The sequence below is a fragment of the Lathyrus oleraceus genome, chromosome 5 (genome assembly GCF_024323335.1).
Source record: "Lathyrus oleraceus cultivar Zhongwan6 chromosome 5, CAAS_Psat_ZW6_1.0, whole genome shotgun sequence".
In the NCBI taxonomy this organism is placed as follows: Eukaryota; Viridiplantae; Streptophyta; class Magnoliopsida; order Fabales; family Fabaceae; genus Lathyrus; species Lathyrus oleraceus.
This window is the reverse complement of record NC_066583.1, coordinates 312876077-312895493: the sequence shown is the minus strand read 5'-3', so window position 1 is coordinate 312895493 and position 19417 is coordinate 312876077. Positions and strand designations below refer to the sequence as shown.

Genomic DNA, 19417 nt, shown 5'->3' with positions numbered 1-19417 from the left:
ATCAAAATCATACAACTTTAAGAGATCGTTTTTCATAGTAACTGAGAAACCTTTCTCAATGAGTTGGCCTACACTTATCAGATTTCTCTTCATACGAGGAACATACCAAACATCCTTAATCAAAACAATTTTACCATTCTTCACCTTGACTTTTAAATTTCCCATAACTTACTTTTGAAAACTCTCACCATGTATCTTCTTGGCTTTTGACCAAGACTGCTTCTGACTCTTCTTCCTAGAATACGCCTTCAGAGTCTGCTCTACCTCTCTTTCAAAGGTTCTCTCAGTCAGACACAACTCTTATGCCTCTAGACTTCTATGCAACTCTTCAATTCCAATGATGCTAAGGTTTTTACAATATTTAATTGCTACAACAATGTAATCAAATTGAGGAGTAAGAGATCTCAATACCTTCTTAATGATTACTTTTTCTGACAAAGTTTCTCCATAAGATTTCATCTCATTGGTGATCAAAATCACTCTAGAAATGTAATCATGTATCTTCTCATTGTCCTTCCTGTTGAGATTCTCATACTACTTACGTAGAGACTAAAGCTTCACCTTATTCACTGATGCATCACCACCGTAGCACCGTACTAGTGTGTCCTGTAATTCCCTAGACTGCTTTCAGGATTACCGACTAATCCCACAAACCAATAGATGTCTTTTCAGCATGCTTTATCCTCACTCACACGCTTTCTGATAAACTTACCAGAAGGTCACCCATCCAAATATTACTCCAAGTCACGCACGCTTAACTATAGAGTTCTTATATGTTAGGCTACCAAAAAGAAGATGCATCTCGTTGGTATAGGTAGTACCAATTAATCCTTATAAGCCTTCCTTCAACCATGCAGTCTCGTACCTACACAGCCTCAGGATCCCCCTCATTTCAATGTGAATTGTTTTTTCCCTAGAAGCTGCTAGAAGTGTCTTTTGCCATGCCTCATGCACCGACAACCACTCCCTTGCCCTCGGGTATTACATGTAACCATTCTCCTCCCTAGTCGGCCTCGGGTATTACATGCCCACCAACTTCCGCTTGGTTCATCCCCGAATGACATCTTACTAGAAAAGGTATGATTTGATACCATTTGTAATGCCTCATACTTCTTTTAGGATTATTGACTAACCCCACAAATAAACACATGTCTTTTCAGCATGCTTTGTCCTCATTTACACGCTTTCTAGGAAACTTCTCAAAAGGTCACCCATCCAAATACTACTCCAAGTCAAGCATGCTTAACTATGAAGTTATTATCTGCTAGGCTACTGAAAAGAATATACATCTTGTTGGTATAGGTAGTACCAATTAATCCTTATAAGCATTTCTTTAACCATGCATTCCCATACATGCATAGCCTCAAGATTCCTCTCATTCCGATGTGAATTCATTTTTCCCTAGAAGCTGCTAGGAGTGTCTCATTGTCATGCCTCGTGCACCGACAACCATTCCATTGCCCTCGGGTGTTACATGTAACCAATCTTCACCCTCTTAGGCCCCGGGTATTACATGTCCCATGCAACCTTTGTTGTTGTCGAATTAAAGATTTTCTCAAACACGTTTGCATCCATACACTGATGGATGTAGAACAATGCCTTTTGATCTTTCTTCCTTATTTCTCTTTGTGTGTTTCTCTGTGCTTCCATCGTATCTGTTGCAACCGGAACATAACCTTCATTAACGAGATCAAGAACGTCTTGAGCGCCAAACAACACACTGTCGCAACCCGAAAAATACGGTGGTGCGAAAAAACAACCGGCGAGAAAGAAATGACAGAAGAGTCGCCACCGTGCGTTATTTATCCCAAAAGAGGGAAAGGAAACGCTCGAAGTAAACCTGGAGAAAGAAAAGGAAAAGACAAGGTCTCGCAACCAAATCTTGGGTTCGGGAGTCGATTATGCGAAGGGAAGGTATTAGCACCCCTACGCATCCGTAGTACTCTACGGGATCCACTCTTGTTGTTCTTGTCTAGAGGGTGTATGTTTATCTAATGTACTATTTACTAAAAAGGATCAAGGAAAATGACTCGCACGGATGTCGCATCCACTGCATACGTATCTCATCTGAATATGAGAATCAGAGTCTTCGTAGCTCGGCTGCCTAGGGGTTAAAGAGGAGTGTGCTCGCTAAGACGTCGCGTCTTATGCCTACGTATCTCATCGGGAATGAGAATCAGAGCAAAACGTAGTTCAGCTAACTACGGGAATAAGGGTCTCGATTGCAACTAGGGCAAGAGAAAGGGAAGGTCTCGATCGCAACGAGGGCGAGAGAAAGGATCGCAACGAGGGCGGAAGCAAACAAAGATTAGTTGTTAGTTATTAGTCAAACTCGGCAAGACATCGCATCTTGTGCCTACGTATCTCATCTGAATATGAGAATCAGAGTTGACGTAGTTCGGCTCACGCACGCAAACAAACACAGGCAAACGTGGAGCCTGAATGCCAATCATTGGGCTTACATCAGCATCCGAACCAAAACTCACACAAAGAGGCAAACGTGGAGCCCGACTGCCAATCACTGGACTTATGTCAGCATCCGAACCAAACAAACTCACACTGGAACCCGAATGCCACTCGATGGACTTACATCAGCTTCCAAGCACACAACAAGCACAAACAAACAACAAATCGCTAAGGAGTTGGGAACTCGAGCCTAGCAACTATCAGACAAACACACACAAAAAAGGGAAAAGTGCCCGGAGAGGTCTCGTACGACCTCCTGCCTACATACCTCGTCTGGAACAAGGATCAGGGCGATGTAGTTCCCCTACATAGGGATTGCCATCTGAATATGGACTTAGAAAAGGAGGACACCAGTTGTGTCAAAAGAGAGTGGGCAATGTGTTCACGCCCTAGCAGTAGGTGTCGCAGCTCGCTGAATCGAGTCTTAGGCAGTTACCTCTTTGCGATAGGGCGGACTACATGCCACAAGATCGGAGACGCTCGGAAAGGTCTAGAAGTGGGGAAGCTCTGCCCTAAAGTTGTCATGCAATATGTACTTAAGTGTTAGGATTTACAAATGGGAATATCTACCTAATGTTAGCATGCAAAGGAATATGGGAATCCTACCTATGTTATCATACAAAGGGTTCCATCTAATGGGTGCTACCTAATCGAAACAAGAATCGACGAGTGGAGCAAGGAGCAAGGAGAAGGGTTAGGGATAAGGGTAGATGGCGATGCATGAAGCAATCGACTTACAAGGTTGATGGCGATGCATAAAGCAATCGACTTACAAAAGGGTGGATGAATACGTGCTGGTTCTGTTAGGTTTTGAAAAATGATTACTCGACGTTGGATCGAGGTTTTGGTCTTGTTTTGAAATGGTGATCGGGTGTTCATTTTAATTCTTGTATTAACAGGTGAATAAAGAATGAAAGAATATTATACATTTCATGGGAGAGGGATACATTTTTTATGAATGGGGGTTGACATGGCAATCAAGCAATATAAGTATATGCCCCATACACCATACAAGTGGGCCACAGTTAATCACACAAATAAGATATAAACAAGTATATAATCAAATCAAATAATCAAAGAATGAAATGAATTAGCATTAAATAATGTATGAGTGTAAGTGCAAAGGAACTGGCTCATTGTAAGGAAGCCCAAGAGTAAGCTATGTGAGGTTGATGGCGATGCTTAAAAAAACAATCGACTTACAAGGGTGTGAAAACGGGCTCGATATTAATTCGAGAGAATATGATTTTTATAATTTTAAAATGGTTTTGAATGAATGATGAAGTTAAAAGAAAACAAGTTTGCATTATTAACAAATGAAACTATAATTATAATACAACATAAACATGAAAAAAATGAATGCAGAAAAGAAATGTTATATATGGGTATCGAACCCACTACATAAGGGGAGATGAACTAACTTCATCTCCACCCGGCCACAAGCTACCAGTTATGAAACTATGACCAACAAGCACCCCTAAACTAACCGAAACCCCTCAAAGAGAAAAAGAAACAAGCAAAAGGTCCAAGCATGGGCCACTGGACTGGGATTGACTAAGCCCACGAATCTTAAGTTCCAAACTCGGGTAAATGGAGGGGTAGCAAGGGAAAAGAACGATCATCAATAGCATTAGTGATATGGTGCCAATTCCAAAACACACTTTCTTCTCCCAATACTCAAAGGCTTAAAACAGGGATTGTTGAGGAAACCAACTATGCACACAACCAATGCAAAAACCGGTATTGAGAGCTAAAAACAGTTTTCAACACAGACAACAACCTTTAGGGTCTAAAAGGGGGCGAGCTATAACTCAAAAAATTCGCTTGAATCGGCAAACAGGGTACCGACAACGCAAACAAATCCAAAAAACCAAGAAATCAATAAAGCAAAAATGGATTTTCGACCTTCTTGGAGGTTTGAAGGAAGAAATGAAAGAGAGAAGATTTTACCACTGCCTTACGATTTCGGTGATATGCCGACGAAAAAGTGTATCCAGAGTAAGTATCTTCGTTCTGCTTTGTTATTTCTTGTTCTACCTTCTCTTCTTCTTGATCTTTTAGGTTTTTTTTTGAATTGTAGCCACCGATTTTCGTCTCACTGATTTCTTCTGTATTTTTGGATTAGGGTTTATAGCCTCTATTTTTCCGCCTCTCCTTTCTGATTTTCTCTTCCTCCCTATTTATGTTTCTTGATTAGGGTTTCATCTGGTATGGTGGATCCAAGAAGTATCCCAGCCAAGGCCTTTTGGTGCTCAGAAAAAAGAGTGGTCCTCTTTGGTGTATGGTTCGAAAAATGGTAATCTTAACTTTCACTTTCTTCCCTGAATTTTGTTTCTAATCCAATTTGGGAAATTTCTTATGTTTTGAATTTACTGTTGGCTGATTAACCTTGCCTTTTTACTGCAGTGAATTGGACTGGTGATGCTGGGCGTTGTTGCCTGCTAGAAACACTGGTCCATAAATTCTGCATAACGTTCAAAGGAGTGCCATGCAGGGATGCACCATATATACCAGAAGGCTGACTGCCACGAATTTGATCTGTACCACTCGGCTGGGACATGTCCTGAGCAGATGCAATTTCAAGTTTACTAGCTTGAGCTCTTTCACCGTATTCATCTATCTGATTCGAGGAAGCCGGCTGATTATTTGTTACTTGTCCACCAAGATGAGCTATATTCTGATTCTGATTATGGTTCTTGGAGAATGGAAAGCCAGGTGTAAAAGCCGGTGGAATGTTCCCTGGCACATTGCACTGAGAAGCCTTATCAAAAACTTGCCCTGTGGTACTAGAAATATTATCCCTATTCTCCCTAGGAGATGACTCTTGAGAAGGAAAAGTCTGGTTAGTAGCCAACCATGTATGTCCCTTATCCCCTGTCTCAGACATGTGAAGTGCAGTAAGACCTGAATCTGATGAGCCATGAGAAAATACCATGGGAGGCCCCTGAGTAGGTGGAGCCAATTGTAATCCAAAGCCCTGAGTCGAAGAACTTTGATTTCTCTGAGGATGTGCAGCAAATCCATCTGAAGATTCAGTTTCAGGCACCCTGGGTAAAGCAGTCTTCTGCAAGGCATAATTACCGACACTTCTATCCAATGGGGTCATTGTTTTATCATTGGAAGCAAAAGCGTCAATCTAAAGAATCATTTGGCGACTTCACAGTTCGACTGGGATTTGAGAAACTTAAAGAATTTATTGAGAAATGGGAGGGTCCAGCAGTTCCGCCAACACGCCACAACCTGAAGCTTTTTACCGATAAAGATACATACGAAGCAATGGATGGGTTAGCAAAGCTTCAAAACAAAAATGCTCATCAATTGGCCATGGAAGTTGTCCGCAATTATATTGCTTCCAACCTAAATGGAAAAGGTGAATGAATCATTTCATTGGTTAAGCCACTGAAGATGCATGTGATGTTGCATTTTGGTTGTGACTGGGAATGGCTACTGAGCAAAACTCTCAGTACTGTTACTGTGTGGTTTGCTTCTGTGGTGTGGTGCAGCAGGGTTCCTGGCATGGTTCAATGGAGTGTTTTGCGCTAGTATTGGCATCTGGTGCAAGTTAGAAACCGTAAAATTATGTTGGCTCTTTCTTGCCTGCACTTCAAATTAGTTGAAGCAGTAACTGGCGCGGTTGTAAGTTGAGCAATCTTGGACAAAAGATAATCTCTAAGTGATTCTGTTGTATGAGGTACTGCAACTACTAACGCATGAATGACAACAATAGTAGCTTCATGGGATCCATCTTCAATAAAAGCACCCATTTGAACACGTATCTTGTCAACTATCATTTCATTCTTGAAATGTTGAGCAACGGCACCAAATGCATCAATGCTAGCACACTTCACATCAAGGTCTTGTTCAGATCCGAGAGTAACTAATGCAGGCAAAGCATGAGTAGAGACAGTCTTTGCGTCAATATGTGGCATAAGAACTTTTAGAAGTTTGCCAGCGGTTACTTTCATGTTTAAGTTAGAGCTAAAAAAAAAAAAAAAAAAAAAAAAAAAAAAAAACCGTTTCCCACAGTATTTCAAATATCATACCCTGGTTTTCTTCATATGTGCAAATGAAACGGATTACATTAATAACTTCAGATGTATGCTTGGCTGATGTATTTTCCTTGAAATGTTTAGCATGTAACCTGATATCCCCTCCTTGCTTGTGGCCATTTTGTTCGGAGACATGTTCAATATTTTCAAAAACAGTGTTTGTATGTGCAGGATTAAATAAGTCTAGTTGTGAATCTGTTTTCCAAAATCATAATATTCCAAAGCATCATCACTTAGTACACTCAACATGCTACTACAAGTGAACTCGTCCCCGTTCGCAACATCCAACCACATCAAATTGAACATGCTAAAAGCCTCCTCTGGTAAACAATTTAAGGTGTAGCAAGAAATCATCACATTCCACGTAACCAAACCTCTAAAAGGAGCAACGCAAAACACCCTCCTAGCATTTTCAACAAAACACATTTCGCATATAAATCAACAAGAGCACAGCCAACAAAACAATCCAAATCAAATCCAACTTTCACTGTAAAATAGTGCAACTGAATTCCCATCTCAGCATCATAAAACCGAGCACAAGAACAAATCAAACCATTTAGAGTTATATAATCAGGAACCACCATCTCCAACAACATCCTTTTAAAATAAGAAAAACACAGCTGCTTACGATCCAATTCATTTTCATTATATCATAATATTCCATGACACAACATTTCTCACAGGCAATCCATCAAACAGCTTCTCTGCATCTTCAGTTTCTTTACATTTAAGATAAACACTCAAAATCTGATTTTGCAAGGAAAGAACATGACAAAATCCAAACTTTTTAAATGAGCATGTAATTGTTTTCCTTCAGGAAGAATAACCCCTTTTTTGGCTGAGATTTTGAGGGCGTTGGAACAAAACAAACGAACAGCGTCATGGTCTTCGAAATGAGTTTGATCAGGAATTGACATAGAAGCTCTGAGTCTGCTTGTGGAGCTACATGGATGATGAGGTTGGTAGGAAGAGAAAGAGAAGCATTGTGGAAATGTAAATGACCGATTGATGGGAAAAAAATTCAGGGCCAAAATCGGGGTATGACAGTTGCCCCTATTTAAGCGTCTTCAACTAGAGAATATGAAGCAGGACGTTCTTCATATGATCGTAGTGGGAGATGGTTAAATACTAAGAAGACCCGGATTTTGATCATGAATCCCTATGAAACAATGCCTGTCAGCATCGTCAAAAAAAACAATCTCAAAAGGAGAATCCATCTGGTACGGTGAAAATCGGTCTGAGTACCGAAACAGAAAGTTGACCTGGATACCAAAATAAATGGCAACACAGGAATACCCATGGCCTGAACGCCGCACATTAGTCTTAACACTAAGCATCGGAATATGAGAGTATCAATGTTGGTCTGATCACCGGAAATTTGGTCTGAACACCACTTTGATCTGAATATCGGAAAAACTGGCCTGAATGCCACTTCGGTCTGGATACCGGGAACTCTGGCCTGAATGCCACTTCGGTCTGGATACCGGGAACTGGTCTGAACACCACAAATTCTTCGTCCTGATTGTTGAGAACTTCTTCGATCTGGAAATCGGAAACTGGCCTGAATGCCACTTCGGTCTGGATACCGGGAAAACTGGTCTGAACACCACAAGTTCTTCGTCCTGACTGTTGAGAACTTCTTCGATCTGGAAATCGGAAACTGGCCTGAATGCCACTTTGGTCTGGATACCGGGAAAACTGGTCTGAACACCACAAGTTCTTCGTCCTGACTGTTGAGAACTTCTTCGATCTGGAAATCGGAAACTGGCCTGAATGCCACTTCGGTCTGGATACCGGGAACTCTGGCCTGAATGCCACTTCGGTCTGGATACCGGGAAAACTGGTCTGAACACCACAAGTTCTTCGTCCTGACTGTTGAGAACTTCTTCGATCTGGAAATCGGAAACTGGCCTGAATGCCACTTTGGTCTGGATACCGGGAAAACTGGTCTGAACACCACAAGTTCTTCGTCCTGACTGTTGAGAACTTCTTCGATCTGGAAATCGGAAACTGGCCTGAATGCCACTTCGGTCTGGATACCGGGAACTCTGGCCTGAATGCCACTTCGGTCTGGATACCGGGAAAACTGGTCTGAACACCACAAGTTCTTCGTCCTGACTGTTGAGAACTTCTTCGATCTGGAAATCGGAAACTGGCCTGAATGCCACTTCGGTCTGGATACCGGGAACTGGCCTGGACGCCATTTCGGTCTGGATACCGGGAAAACTGGCCTGAATGCCACTTCGGTCTGGATACCGGGAACTGGCCTGGAATGCCACTTCGGTCTGGATACCGGGAAAACTGGCCTGAATGCCACTTCGGTCTGGATACCGGGAAAACTCTTCATGTCTATCAGCATCGGCGAAAATAACAAAACAGTGATACGTGAGCCGGCACGCATGCCAAAGACCTATGCTGGGGATAACAATCGAAAGATTGACCAAAGAGTGCATGAGATATATTATCTATAGCCGTCAAAACGTAGATAATACACTCGCATGGAAGATTATCCATAACCGGGTTGCAGGTTGTTAAATGGATAAACGACCGAAAAGAAAGGCAACGGGGTACCAGACTAGGTATGCAAAAGATGACCAATCAAAAGAGGATAAAGCTGCTTACTCGGAGCAAGTATCCAAAAAGAAGGGGAAGACCCAATGGGGACAATACTGCTTGATCAAGGCCAGTATCCAAAGGGAACAAGACTATCAATACCACAAAGAGGGGATTACATCTACCGGTTAGTAGGCAGAAAACCACGGAAAAGTAATCAGTCATTGATAGGATGAGCACACAGGGTTAACTCTGCCAATGGGATGAAAGTGGGATTTTACAACTACCAACTAGTAGGTAGAAAACCACAAAGATAGGACTTACATCTACCGGTTTGTAGGTAGAAGCCAACAAACAGCATGAACCACAAAGGTTACCTCTGCTAGGGGGTGAAAGTGGGATTTTACAACTACCAGCTTGTGGGTAGAAAACCGCGACGATAGGACTTACAACTACCGGTTTGTAGGTAGAAAACCACGGAAAAGTAATCAGTCATCAATAGGATGAGCACAAAGGGTTAACTCTGCTAGGGAAGGAAAGTGGGATTTTACAACTACCGGCTAGTAGGTAGAAAACCACAAAGATAGGACTTACAACTACCAGTTTGTAGGTAGAGGCCACAAATAGTCTGCTGAGAGACCGAGCGAGAAAAAAGGATTTACAACTACCGGGTAGTAGGTAGAAGACCGCAAAATCCGCCAACAATCAGAATGAACCACAACGGTTACCTCTGCTAGGGGATGAAAGTGGGATTTTACAACTACCAGTTAGTAGGTAGAAAACCACAAAGATAGGACTTACAACTACCGGTTCGTTGGTAGAAGCCACCAATTCTACTGAGGATAAGATGAATGAGTGCCGGTTAGTGAGCGACTATTCATTTATGCCCCAGGGAAGCACGGGAGACAGCCAACAGGAAGCCAATTTAGGATCGATCCAAAAAGGCAGACTGAAACAGGACTCATCCTAATGAGGACAGAACTCAATAGGGAAAACCCATCCCGTTAGGGAGGGAACGGAAACAACCGTCATCCACGAGGATATAACTCAGTGGGGAGCGCAGAAGGAAATGGTAGACACTTTCTGCTTAAGGGGTAGACTCTACATGGAGAGATCAGACACACCCAATTCTGCTAAGGGAATGGACCCAAGCTTTGCAAGATGCTGCCAACTTCGAGGAGTAACACTGCTGGGGATACCCACTCAACTAAGGAGCCGCCTGTCGGGAAAGCACCAACCCCTCAACCATGCCGATGAACCCAATTCTGAAGCCGATCCAATGGCGCGATGCTAAACTCTTTCCAACAAACCAAACTCGGCTGGTCGCCACGGCCTAGGGCTAATGGATGTGTTTGCAATGTCGATGCATGAGTTTTTTTGTTTTACACAATGCCCCATGATCATGGAAATGTTATGCACTAGTGATGCAATATGTTATGCTTATCTAAATGATGAATGCATAAACACACGTCTCCTCTAGAGACAACACCGGAGAACTCCAGGAACTGTGCTGAGGATCTTATAACCACGTCAACTTCCACCCTGCTGGGGAAAGACAAACCTTGCTGGGGATGCACTCCATCGAACCCGAAACTGCTTGGAGATTACCCTGCTAGGGGAGGCAACCCATTCTTATCTCTACTGGGGATGATTTTCTCCGAACCCGATCCGCTTGGGGACCTCGCTGAGGGAAAACCATCAACATAAACCCTACTGGGAAGGCAGTAACCTTCAGGCTCGCTGAGGAGACACTGATCTCAAATCTGTTAGGGAGGTAACCCTCTCACACCTACTGGGGAAATACAGCTTATTGGACACGGAACACCTGTCGAGTCGCCGAATTGCGGCATCCATCGTCCACCCACAGTGTCGGCTCTCCCTCTTTTACGAACTCCCAGACGCTTCTGGACTTTTCTGCTCCATCATCTTGTATTCCCAATCTCGTCCGTAGTCCACGGAGATCGAACTCCTGGTATTCATACAAACTTTCCAATCATCAGACTTTGAAGAGTCTTCTTGATTAACTTTCCAGGACTGTCGTCGTAATCCTTCACTGTCTTTTCACCGTTCAACTATCTCTTGCCCCTGATCAGGCTCTGCAGCAGGGATCGTTAGATAAAAGCGTGCCCCAGGTATGCCCCAGGTGTTCCGATATTTCAACGCCTAAGTCACTCAAACTTCCGAATAAGATTTCCAGATTTCAACCTCATAAGCATGCATCGGAAGGGACCTCTATGTTTCAAAATGCAAATATTCTTATCAAAATAAACGGATGTTTTCGTAATCAGAATGGTAATGACACAAAAACAAAATTTACTTGACCGAACACACGCTTTATTGACTGGAATAAAAGATGGCTCACAACCGAGCAACACACAGGAAGCAAACCCTGGAAAGAGGTGATTGCACATAAAAGGAAAAAATCTATCCTAATGGCAACGTGAAACTGTGATCTCATCGGGTTCCAACTCAGTTACACCTCATATGTCCTCAAGACTTTCCGCACTTTCTGTCTTCTGAACAAGATGCTTCCGATCGGTCTCTGTCGAAGATTCTCATGAGCACAGACGATCATGTCAGACGCAGTTGTTCGTTCCATTCCCTCTTTTGCCTGGACCGCCCTTTCGGGTTTCAGTCCACCGGGATACCCTTTTTTTGCCCAAGTCGCCCTTGCGGGTTTTCAACTTGCCGGGTGTACAGTTCTTTTCTTTTATTATCCCTAACTTTTGCCCGAACCTTTCTCTTTTTTCTTGGTTCGTCGGGATGCCCATTTTTGCCTGGACTCTTTATTCTTTTTGTCCAGCGGGCCTCTTTTCACGAAGTATCTTTTAACTGCGTCTGCATTCACAGGGGATGGAAAATCCTCATCATCCGTGGTCGTCAGCAACAAGGCTCTGTCAGAGAAAACCCTTTTTGACCACGAACGGACATTCATAATTGTTTATCCATTTGCCCCACGATCGTCTTGAGGAGGAAGGATCCTTTTCAACACCAAATCTCTTCCATGCTACCCACGAGGTCGCACTTCTCGGTCAACAACACGCTTCATTTACTGGGTACAACTGCCCCATGACAAGTAACTGTCAGCCTCTTTTCTCAATCAGGCTCAATGCGTTATACCGAGTCCTCATCCACTCGCCCTTTTCTAACTTCTCATCCATCCGGATTCTTCACAATGAAATCTAGCCTCCAGCAGGCAATATCACTTCCATCCCATACCGCATGAGGAAGGTGTTGCCCCAGTAGATGCACGTACCAAAGTACGACACTCAGGATACCAACTTCGTACTCAGCCACTATCATTGGTGCGTTCACATGTTATCGGGGAAGCACTAGCTCACTCTCTTTAAACTCTCCTCATCAGACATCAAAACCCGTTCGGATTCGGGGTCAGGCCCCTCCTCCGGGATCGGTCACTCTTAATCTTTCGATTCGAGTACCTCGAGATGTCCTCATCAGGGACTTCAGACTTCCTTGGTTGACAATCATCAGTGGGCTGTTGGGCGAGATAACCATACAATACCCTCCTCTTGGTTGCCTTCTAGGAGGTATACTGAATATCGTATTCAGTCGACATCACTTGCCCTTTCACAACCTGTCCGTTCGATGCTAGCTCCTCAAGCACAACTTGATCAGATCCATTTTGGACATCCAGAAGGTGGTATGAACCAGCATACACTGTCTCAATCGGCGAGCAGCCTATGCCAAAGTACATCAAGTTTTCTCGAGCAGTGAGTGTATTGTTTCACAGTCGATAAACTTTTTGCTTAGGTAAATTGCGTGCTCTTTTCGACAAGACTAGTCATGCTGACTCAATACACACCTCATAGACCCCTTAAGGGCTGTCAGGTACCAGATTAGCAGTCGTTTCTTCCCCGGAAGGTATCAGAATCAAAGGTTCCTGCTACTCCTTTTTTTTTGTCTTCCCATGCCCCTTGGCAGTCCTCATTCCATCTGACCATTCGATTTCTTTCTTTTTTCGTTTGTTTATGGTTCAGGCGTTTCTTGCATCCTTTTTTTTTTTTTTTTTTTTTTGCAGGATCGACCTTGATTCCTCTTTCATTCGCAACATGCCTCGGCAGCCTGCTGGACATCGCTCCATAAGTGCGCTAATTCGAACTCAACAGTATGAGTTATCTCTACCTGTCAAACAACTTGATCCACCGGATGCCCCTCTTCTGCTTGGGACTTTGCCATCATGTCATCAACATGGCATTTGCTTTCACGATGAATCATATCATGAAACAAAGTCACCCTAGACTTCTGAGACTTGGCACCGGCCTTCTCGATACTGAACGACATCACCTTATAACCAGAAGGTGCCCCTTGTGTGATGGACATGATTTACGTCATATCATCTGGCAACAGTTCAATCTGGTCTCGGCCAAGAAGCCATCCATGAAGATAAACTGAGCATTATAATCAACCAATACCTCGTTGTGACGTACCGGGAATTCATCTTTCAGATTAGCTCAGCTCACATCTCGACAGTCCACACACATTCTCATCTTTCAGCACCGGTTTCCGCTTCCCTGGAGGATAGTCTTCTCTCCATGGTAACTCGTGCCTCCACAACATTGATATCCTACCTTGGTGTATCTAGATACAACCAGGCACACATATACCATCCTGTTCTAGACTTGCCTCTGAAGCGGCCTCAATATTCGCTTTCTGACCTCGGCGGTGCTTGGAGCAACAATTCTGAGCACTCCTCATGCGGTTGAATCACCTTCTCCTCTGGTTTCAACGACCCGACTAATTCCAACAAATCACAATCTTCTTCGCCTTCTCCTTCGGCATGATAGATCGAATTGTCGAAGTCATACAAAGGTGTAACCAAATTGTTATCGATGAGATCAGGAGGGTAATCACTTTTGAGGTTGGAACGAGACAAGTTCGAAAGAAAAACGAAAAACATTGCCATTTTTATTTTTATTTTAAAACTGTAAAAAATGAAAAACAGGGAACACCGCTTTTAATCACAAAAACATCCATTTATTACTGATGCAAAACGTTGTAAAATGAAACACATGAGATGGCCCTTACAATGGACCAGTACGTTTCGGGCAAAACGTATGGCTTTCATGCAAACAAAATTAAAACAGAAATACTACACTTCCGGATGAGCGACAGTAATGCTTTTGGAGGCCTTCCAGTTGCCTGGTACGCACGACTTTATCCACAGCTCGAGCTCGCGGTCGCGGTCGATCTCTTCACTCACTGAACAAGCATGATCAGAATCCAGCATTCCTGCACTGACAAAGATGTACGGTGGACGACGTCCTCCGTTTGGTCTAGACGACTCTTGATCTGGATAACCAATCCCGAACATGTTTGCCTTTACCACTATGTCGATGATCCTGCCCCAACCTCGGGCCTCTTGGTTCTTCACCACCTCTAGAGCTTGTTTATAAGAAGAAATGGACAGCTTCTTCTCTTTCTCGACAACAAGAGCGCTCTCCACCTGGACGGTTTCGATTGCTTGACTGGGTATTTCAAGTTTTCCAATGTCCATTTCTACTTCTTTCATCTTCTGGGTCGTGTCTCCCATCAATACACACCCCTCTGTGGCAACGGCCGCACAACAATTATCAACCACAGGGAAGACTCCATCCTGCACCAGAGGTTCTGGGACCACAGACATGGGAACCTTTAACTGATCTTCCTCAGTCATCTCCATTCCTTTCTTGACCTTTTTCACCATCTTCATCTTTACAGGACGCTGCCTGGGTACAGGGTTGACATCCCCCTCCATGATCTGTGCCAAACTGATGATCTTGGAGTCCACCAAGTCTTGGACAACATGCTTGAAAGCCCTACAACCCTCAACATTGTGCCCGGGTGCCTCAGAATGGAACTCGCACCTGGCATTCTCATCATAGTTTGGAAGCCTCCGCTGCTGTTCTACAGGAATCAAAATCCTCGGCCGAACTAATCCCAGATCTCTCAATCTTCTGAACAAAAGGGTATAAGTCACAGGTGGTTCCTCAAACTGACGATCCTCCTTCCTCTTCCTCACCTGGCTCTTAGCTCTCGGTGCCTTCTGTTGAAGTGGTGGTTGTTGCGGGGGTACAGGTGAGTTACCAACAAGAGTGGTTACAGCAACAGCATAAGGATGATAACGATCCTTACTGCGTTCTTTCTTTGCTGGCACACCACTTGACTCAACCTCCTTTTTGAGCGGACCACTGTCAGAGAGTTTCTTTGCTACCGAGTCAGAGGGATTTGTCACATCGGATGATGGAGCCTTTCCCTGAACTTTCTCCTTGATCATCCAGCTCTCAATCCTTTCCAATCTCTCAGACATGGCTTTCTGCCCCAAGGCAAGCCCTTGCACAATACTGAACAATCCCCTCATCATCTCTTTCAGTTCAAGGATGTCGGCGTTGGGAAGATCCATCAGCTTGGATTTGTTGAGTCTGACTGTATGTCTGAATGGAAGAGCTATGCGCACCGGTTGACACCTACAAAACAGCAAATGGGTTAGTATGACTCACGCATGCAATGTCTATCCGTACCAGGAATATTCCTTTGATTTTGGTTTCACAGAGACAGATAATTTTTCATCAATAACATTCTGACATCTGGATATCTCTCAACCAGAATCTTAATCAAAAAGTGGACCCTGAGTACGGATAGACACGAGTTGAATGCAGATGAATGCGATGCAAATGCATGAATGCAAGTCACTGCGCCACCAAGCCATCTGAAGACCCATTCTCTGAACTAGTCACAGTCATCGGGACTAAGTCACCATAAATCCGACTTGGGGAGTTCCGAAATAAACGGAACTGGAGATTACATCACTATCATCACAGGAACATCCACTGAACGGATGACAGTCAGATCCTCTGAACAGGTACTTTCAAATTCAACCCGGGGATCCGAAATAACGGAACCCATTGATAAACCACGGACTGAACTCCGACGTCCCAGAAATAAATGTCCATAAATTTGGCTGAACCAAAGTCACCATCACAGCACCACTGGCAGAAACCGTATCTGTAGAGATCAAACCCTCCCCTCACAGGTAGGTTCTAAGAACAGAAGTTTGTCAGCTTCAGCCCTTCAGTCGAGAATAATACGTTTACCACTGAAGGTTTGGCATTATTACGGGATAAAAAACCTCTGCTGACTCCCCTCAACAGGACATCCTAAAGCAAGTTCCCAGTCTCGGGGTCCTCGGATTGAGCAGCGAGAATGCACCCACCAGAGCTAACATAAACGCGTCTCGGAGGAGAGGCCTCGACTGAGTTCTCGGGAAATGGTCACCAGAGTCGACGATTTCTAAAGGAATATTTGTCGTTATGGAACACCCATAGGACAGAATATATCCAACAGAAACCTCGTCTGGAATGTGGGTCTCATGAACGACTTAACGTAGCAACATACCACGCAAGCCTCATGACTATCCACTCTAACACCTATGTGTACACTCAAGCCTGGGTAATGGGCTTACCTCTCATAGAACATCCCCCCTCAACAAACAAACAACCCACAGAACCCACAGATACAACAAACATATGTACATGAATGCAATAAGATAAAGCAGGTAAATGCGGAAAGTAAATAACTGTACAAAAGAATAAACACCCAACAAACAAGAAACCTACAAAAGCTAGGAGGGACTCGCTTAGGGAAACCGGGTCCCCAGCAGAGTCGCCAGCTGTCGCAACCCGAAAAATACGGTGGTGCGAAAAAACAACCGGCGAGAAAGAAATGACAGAAGAGTCGCCACCGTGCGTTATTTATCCCAAAAGAGGGAAAGGAAACGCTCGAAGTAAACCTGGAGAAAGAAAAGGAAAAGACAAGGTCTCGCAACCAAATCTTGGGTTCGGGAGTCGATTATGCGAAGGGAAGGTATTAGCACCCCTACGCATCCGTAGTACTCTACGGGATCCACTCTTGTTGTTCTTGTCTAGAGGGTGTATGTTTATCTAATGTACTATTTACTAAAAAGGATCAAGGAAAATGACTCGCACGGATGTCGCATCCACTGCATACGTATCTCATCTGAATATGAGAATCAGAGTCTTCGTAGCTCGGCTGCCTAGGGGTTAAAGAGGAGTGTGCTCGCTAAGACGTCGCGTCTTATGCCTACGTATCTCATCGGGAATGAGAATCAGAGCAAAACGTAGTTCAGCTAACTACGGGAATAAGGGTCTCGATTGCAACTAGGGCAAGAGAAAGGGAAGGTCTCGATCGCAACGAGGGCGAGAGAAAGGATCGCAACGAGGGCGGAAGCAAACAAAGATTAGTTGTTAGTTATTAGTCAAACTCGGCAAGACATCGCATCTTGTGCCTACGTATCTCATCTGAATATGAGAATCAGAGTTGACGTAGTTCGGCTCACGCACGCAAACAAACACAGGCAAACGTGGAGCCTGAATGCCAATCATTGGGCTTACATCAGCATCCGAACCAAAACTCACACAAAGAGGCAAACGTGGAGCCCGACTGCCAATCACTGGACTTATGTCAGCATCCGAACCAAACAAACTCACACTGGAACCCGAATGCCACTCGATGGACTTACATCAGCTTCCAAGCACACAACAAGCACAAACAAACAACAAATCGCTAAGGAGTTGGGAACTCGAGCCTAGCAACTATCAGACAAACACACACAAAAAAGGGAAAAGTGCCCGGAGAGGTCTCGTACGACCTCCTGCCTACATACCTCGTCTGGAACAAGGATCAGGGCGATGTAGTTCCCCTACATAGGGATTGCCATCTGAATATGGACTTAGAAAAGGAGGACACCAGTTGTGTCAAAAGAGAGTGGGCAATGTGTTCACGCCCTAGCAGTAGGTGTCGCAGCTCGCTGAATCGAGTCTTAGGCAGTTACCTCTTTGCGATAGGGCGGACTACATGCCACAAGATCGGAGACGCTCGGAAAGGTCTAGAAGTGGGGAAGCTCTGCCCTAAAGTTGTCATGCAATATGTACTTAAGTGTTAGGATTTACAAATGGGAATATCTACCTAATGTTAGCATGCAAAGGAATATGGGAATCCTACCTATGTTATCATACAAAGGGTTCCATCTAATGGGTGCTACCTAATCGGAACAAGAATTGACGAGTGGAGCAAGGAGCAAGGAGAAGGGTTAGGGATAAGGGTAGATGGCGATGCATGAAGCAATCGACTTACAAGGTTGATGGCGATGCATAAAGCAATCGACTTACAAAAGGGTGGATGAATACGTGCTGGTTCTGTTAGGTTTTGAAAAATGATTACTCGACGTTGGATCGAGGTTTTGGTCTTGTTTTGAAATGGTGATCGGGTGTTCATTTTAATTCTTGTATTAACAGGTGAATAAAGAATGAAAGAATATTATACATTTCATGGGAGAGGGATACATTTTTTATGAATGGGGGTTGACATGGCAATCAAGCAATATAAGTATATGCCCCATACACCATACAAGTGGGCCACAGTTAATCACACAAATAAGATATAAACAAGTATATAATCAAATCAAATAATCAAAGAATGAAATGAATTAGCATTAAATAATGTATGAGTGTAAGTGCAAAGGAACTGGCTCATTGTAAGGAAGCCCAAGAGTAAGCTATGTGAGGTTGATGGCGATGCTTAAAAAAACAATCGACTTACAAGGGTGTGAAAACGGGCTCGATATTAATTCGAGAGAATATGATTTTTATAATTTTAAAATGGTTTTGAATGAATGATGAAGTTAAAAGAAAACAAGTTTGCATTATTAACAAATGAAACTATAATTATAATACAACATAAACATGAAAAAAATGAATGCAGAAAAGAAATGTTATATATGGGTATCGAACCCACTACATAAGGGGAGATGAACTAACTTCATCTCCACCCGGCCACAAGCTACCAGTTATGAAACTATGACCAACAAGCACCCCTAAACTAACCGAAACCCCTCAAAGAGAAAAAGAAACAAGCAAAAGGTCCAAGCATGGGCCACTGGACTGGGATTGACTAAGCCCACGAATCTTAAGTTCCAAACTCGGGTAAATGGAGGGGTAGCAAGGGAAAAGAACGATCATCAATAGCATTAGTGATATGGTGCCAATTCCAAAACACACTTTCTTCTCCCAATACTCAAAGGCTTAAAACAGGGATTGTTGAGGAAACCAACTATGCACACAACCAATGCAAAAACCGGTATTGAGAGCTAAAAACAGTTTTCAACACAGACAACAACCTTTAGGGTCTAAAAGGGGGCGAGCTATAACTCAAAAAATTCGCTTGAATCGGCAAACAGGGTACCGACAACGCAAACAAATCCAAAAAACCAAGAAATCAATAAAGCAAAAATGGATTTTCGACCTTCTTGGAGGTTTGAAGGAAGAAATGAAAGA

The 19417-nt window shown here is 43.6% G+C and overlaps 1 protein-coding gene across 1 annotated transcript; it reads right to left on the bottom strand.

The window, feature by feature from the left end:
* Positions 1-5910: 5910 nt before the first annotated feature.
* LOC127080387 (uncharacterized) lies at positions 5911-7111 on the bottom strand. The gene is made up of 3 exons (XM_051020707.1): positions 6873-7111; positions 6064-6444; positions 5911-5977 (listed from the first exon to the last, which is right to left on the bottom strand). The coding sequence occupies exons 1-3, from the start codon at positions 7109-7111 to the stop codon at positions 5911-5913; spliced, it is 687 nt and encodes a 228-aa protein (XP_050876664.1).
* Between the last annotated feature and the right edge of the window lie 12306 nt (positions 7112-19417).

What these genes read in the sequence shown, in the direction of transcription:
- LOC127080387 (XM_051020707.1), bottom strand. Translation starts at nt 7,111, where the DNA reads ATGTTGTTGGAGATGGTGGTTCCTGATTATATAACTCTAAATGGTTTG. An exon ending in GAGGTTTGGTTACGTGGAAT is followed by an intron (nt 6,445 to 6,872) that starts GTGATGATTTCT and finishes TTTTTTTTTTAG; the next exon opens with CTCTAACTTAAACATGAAAG. An exon ending in TCAACTAATTTGAAGTGCAG is followed by an intron (nt 5,978 to 6,063) that starts GCAAGAAAGAGC and finishes GAACCATGCCAG; the next exon opens with GAACCCTGCTGCACCACACC.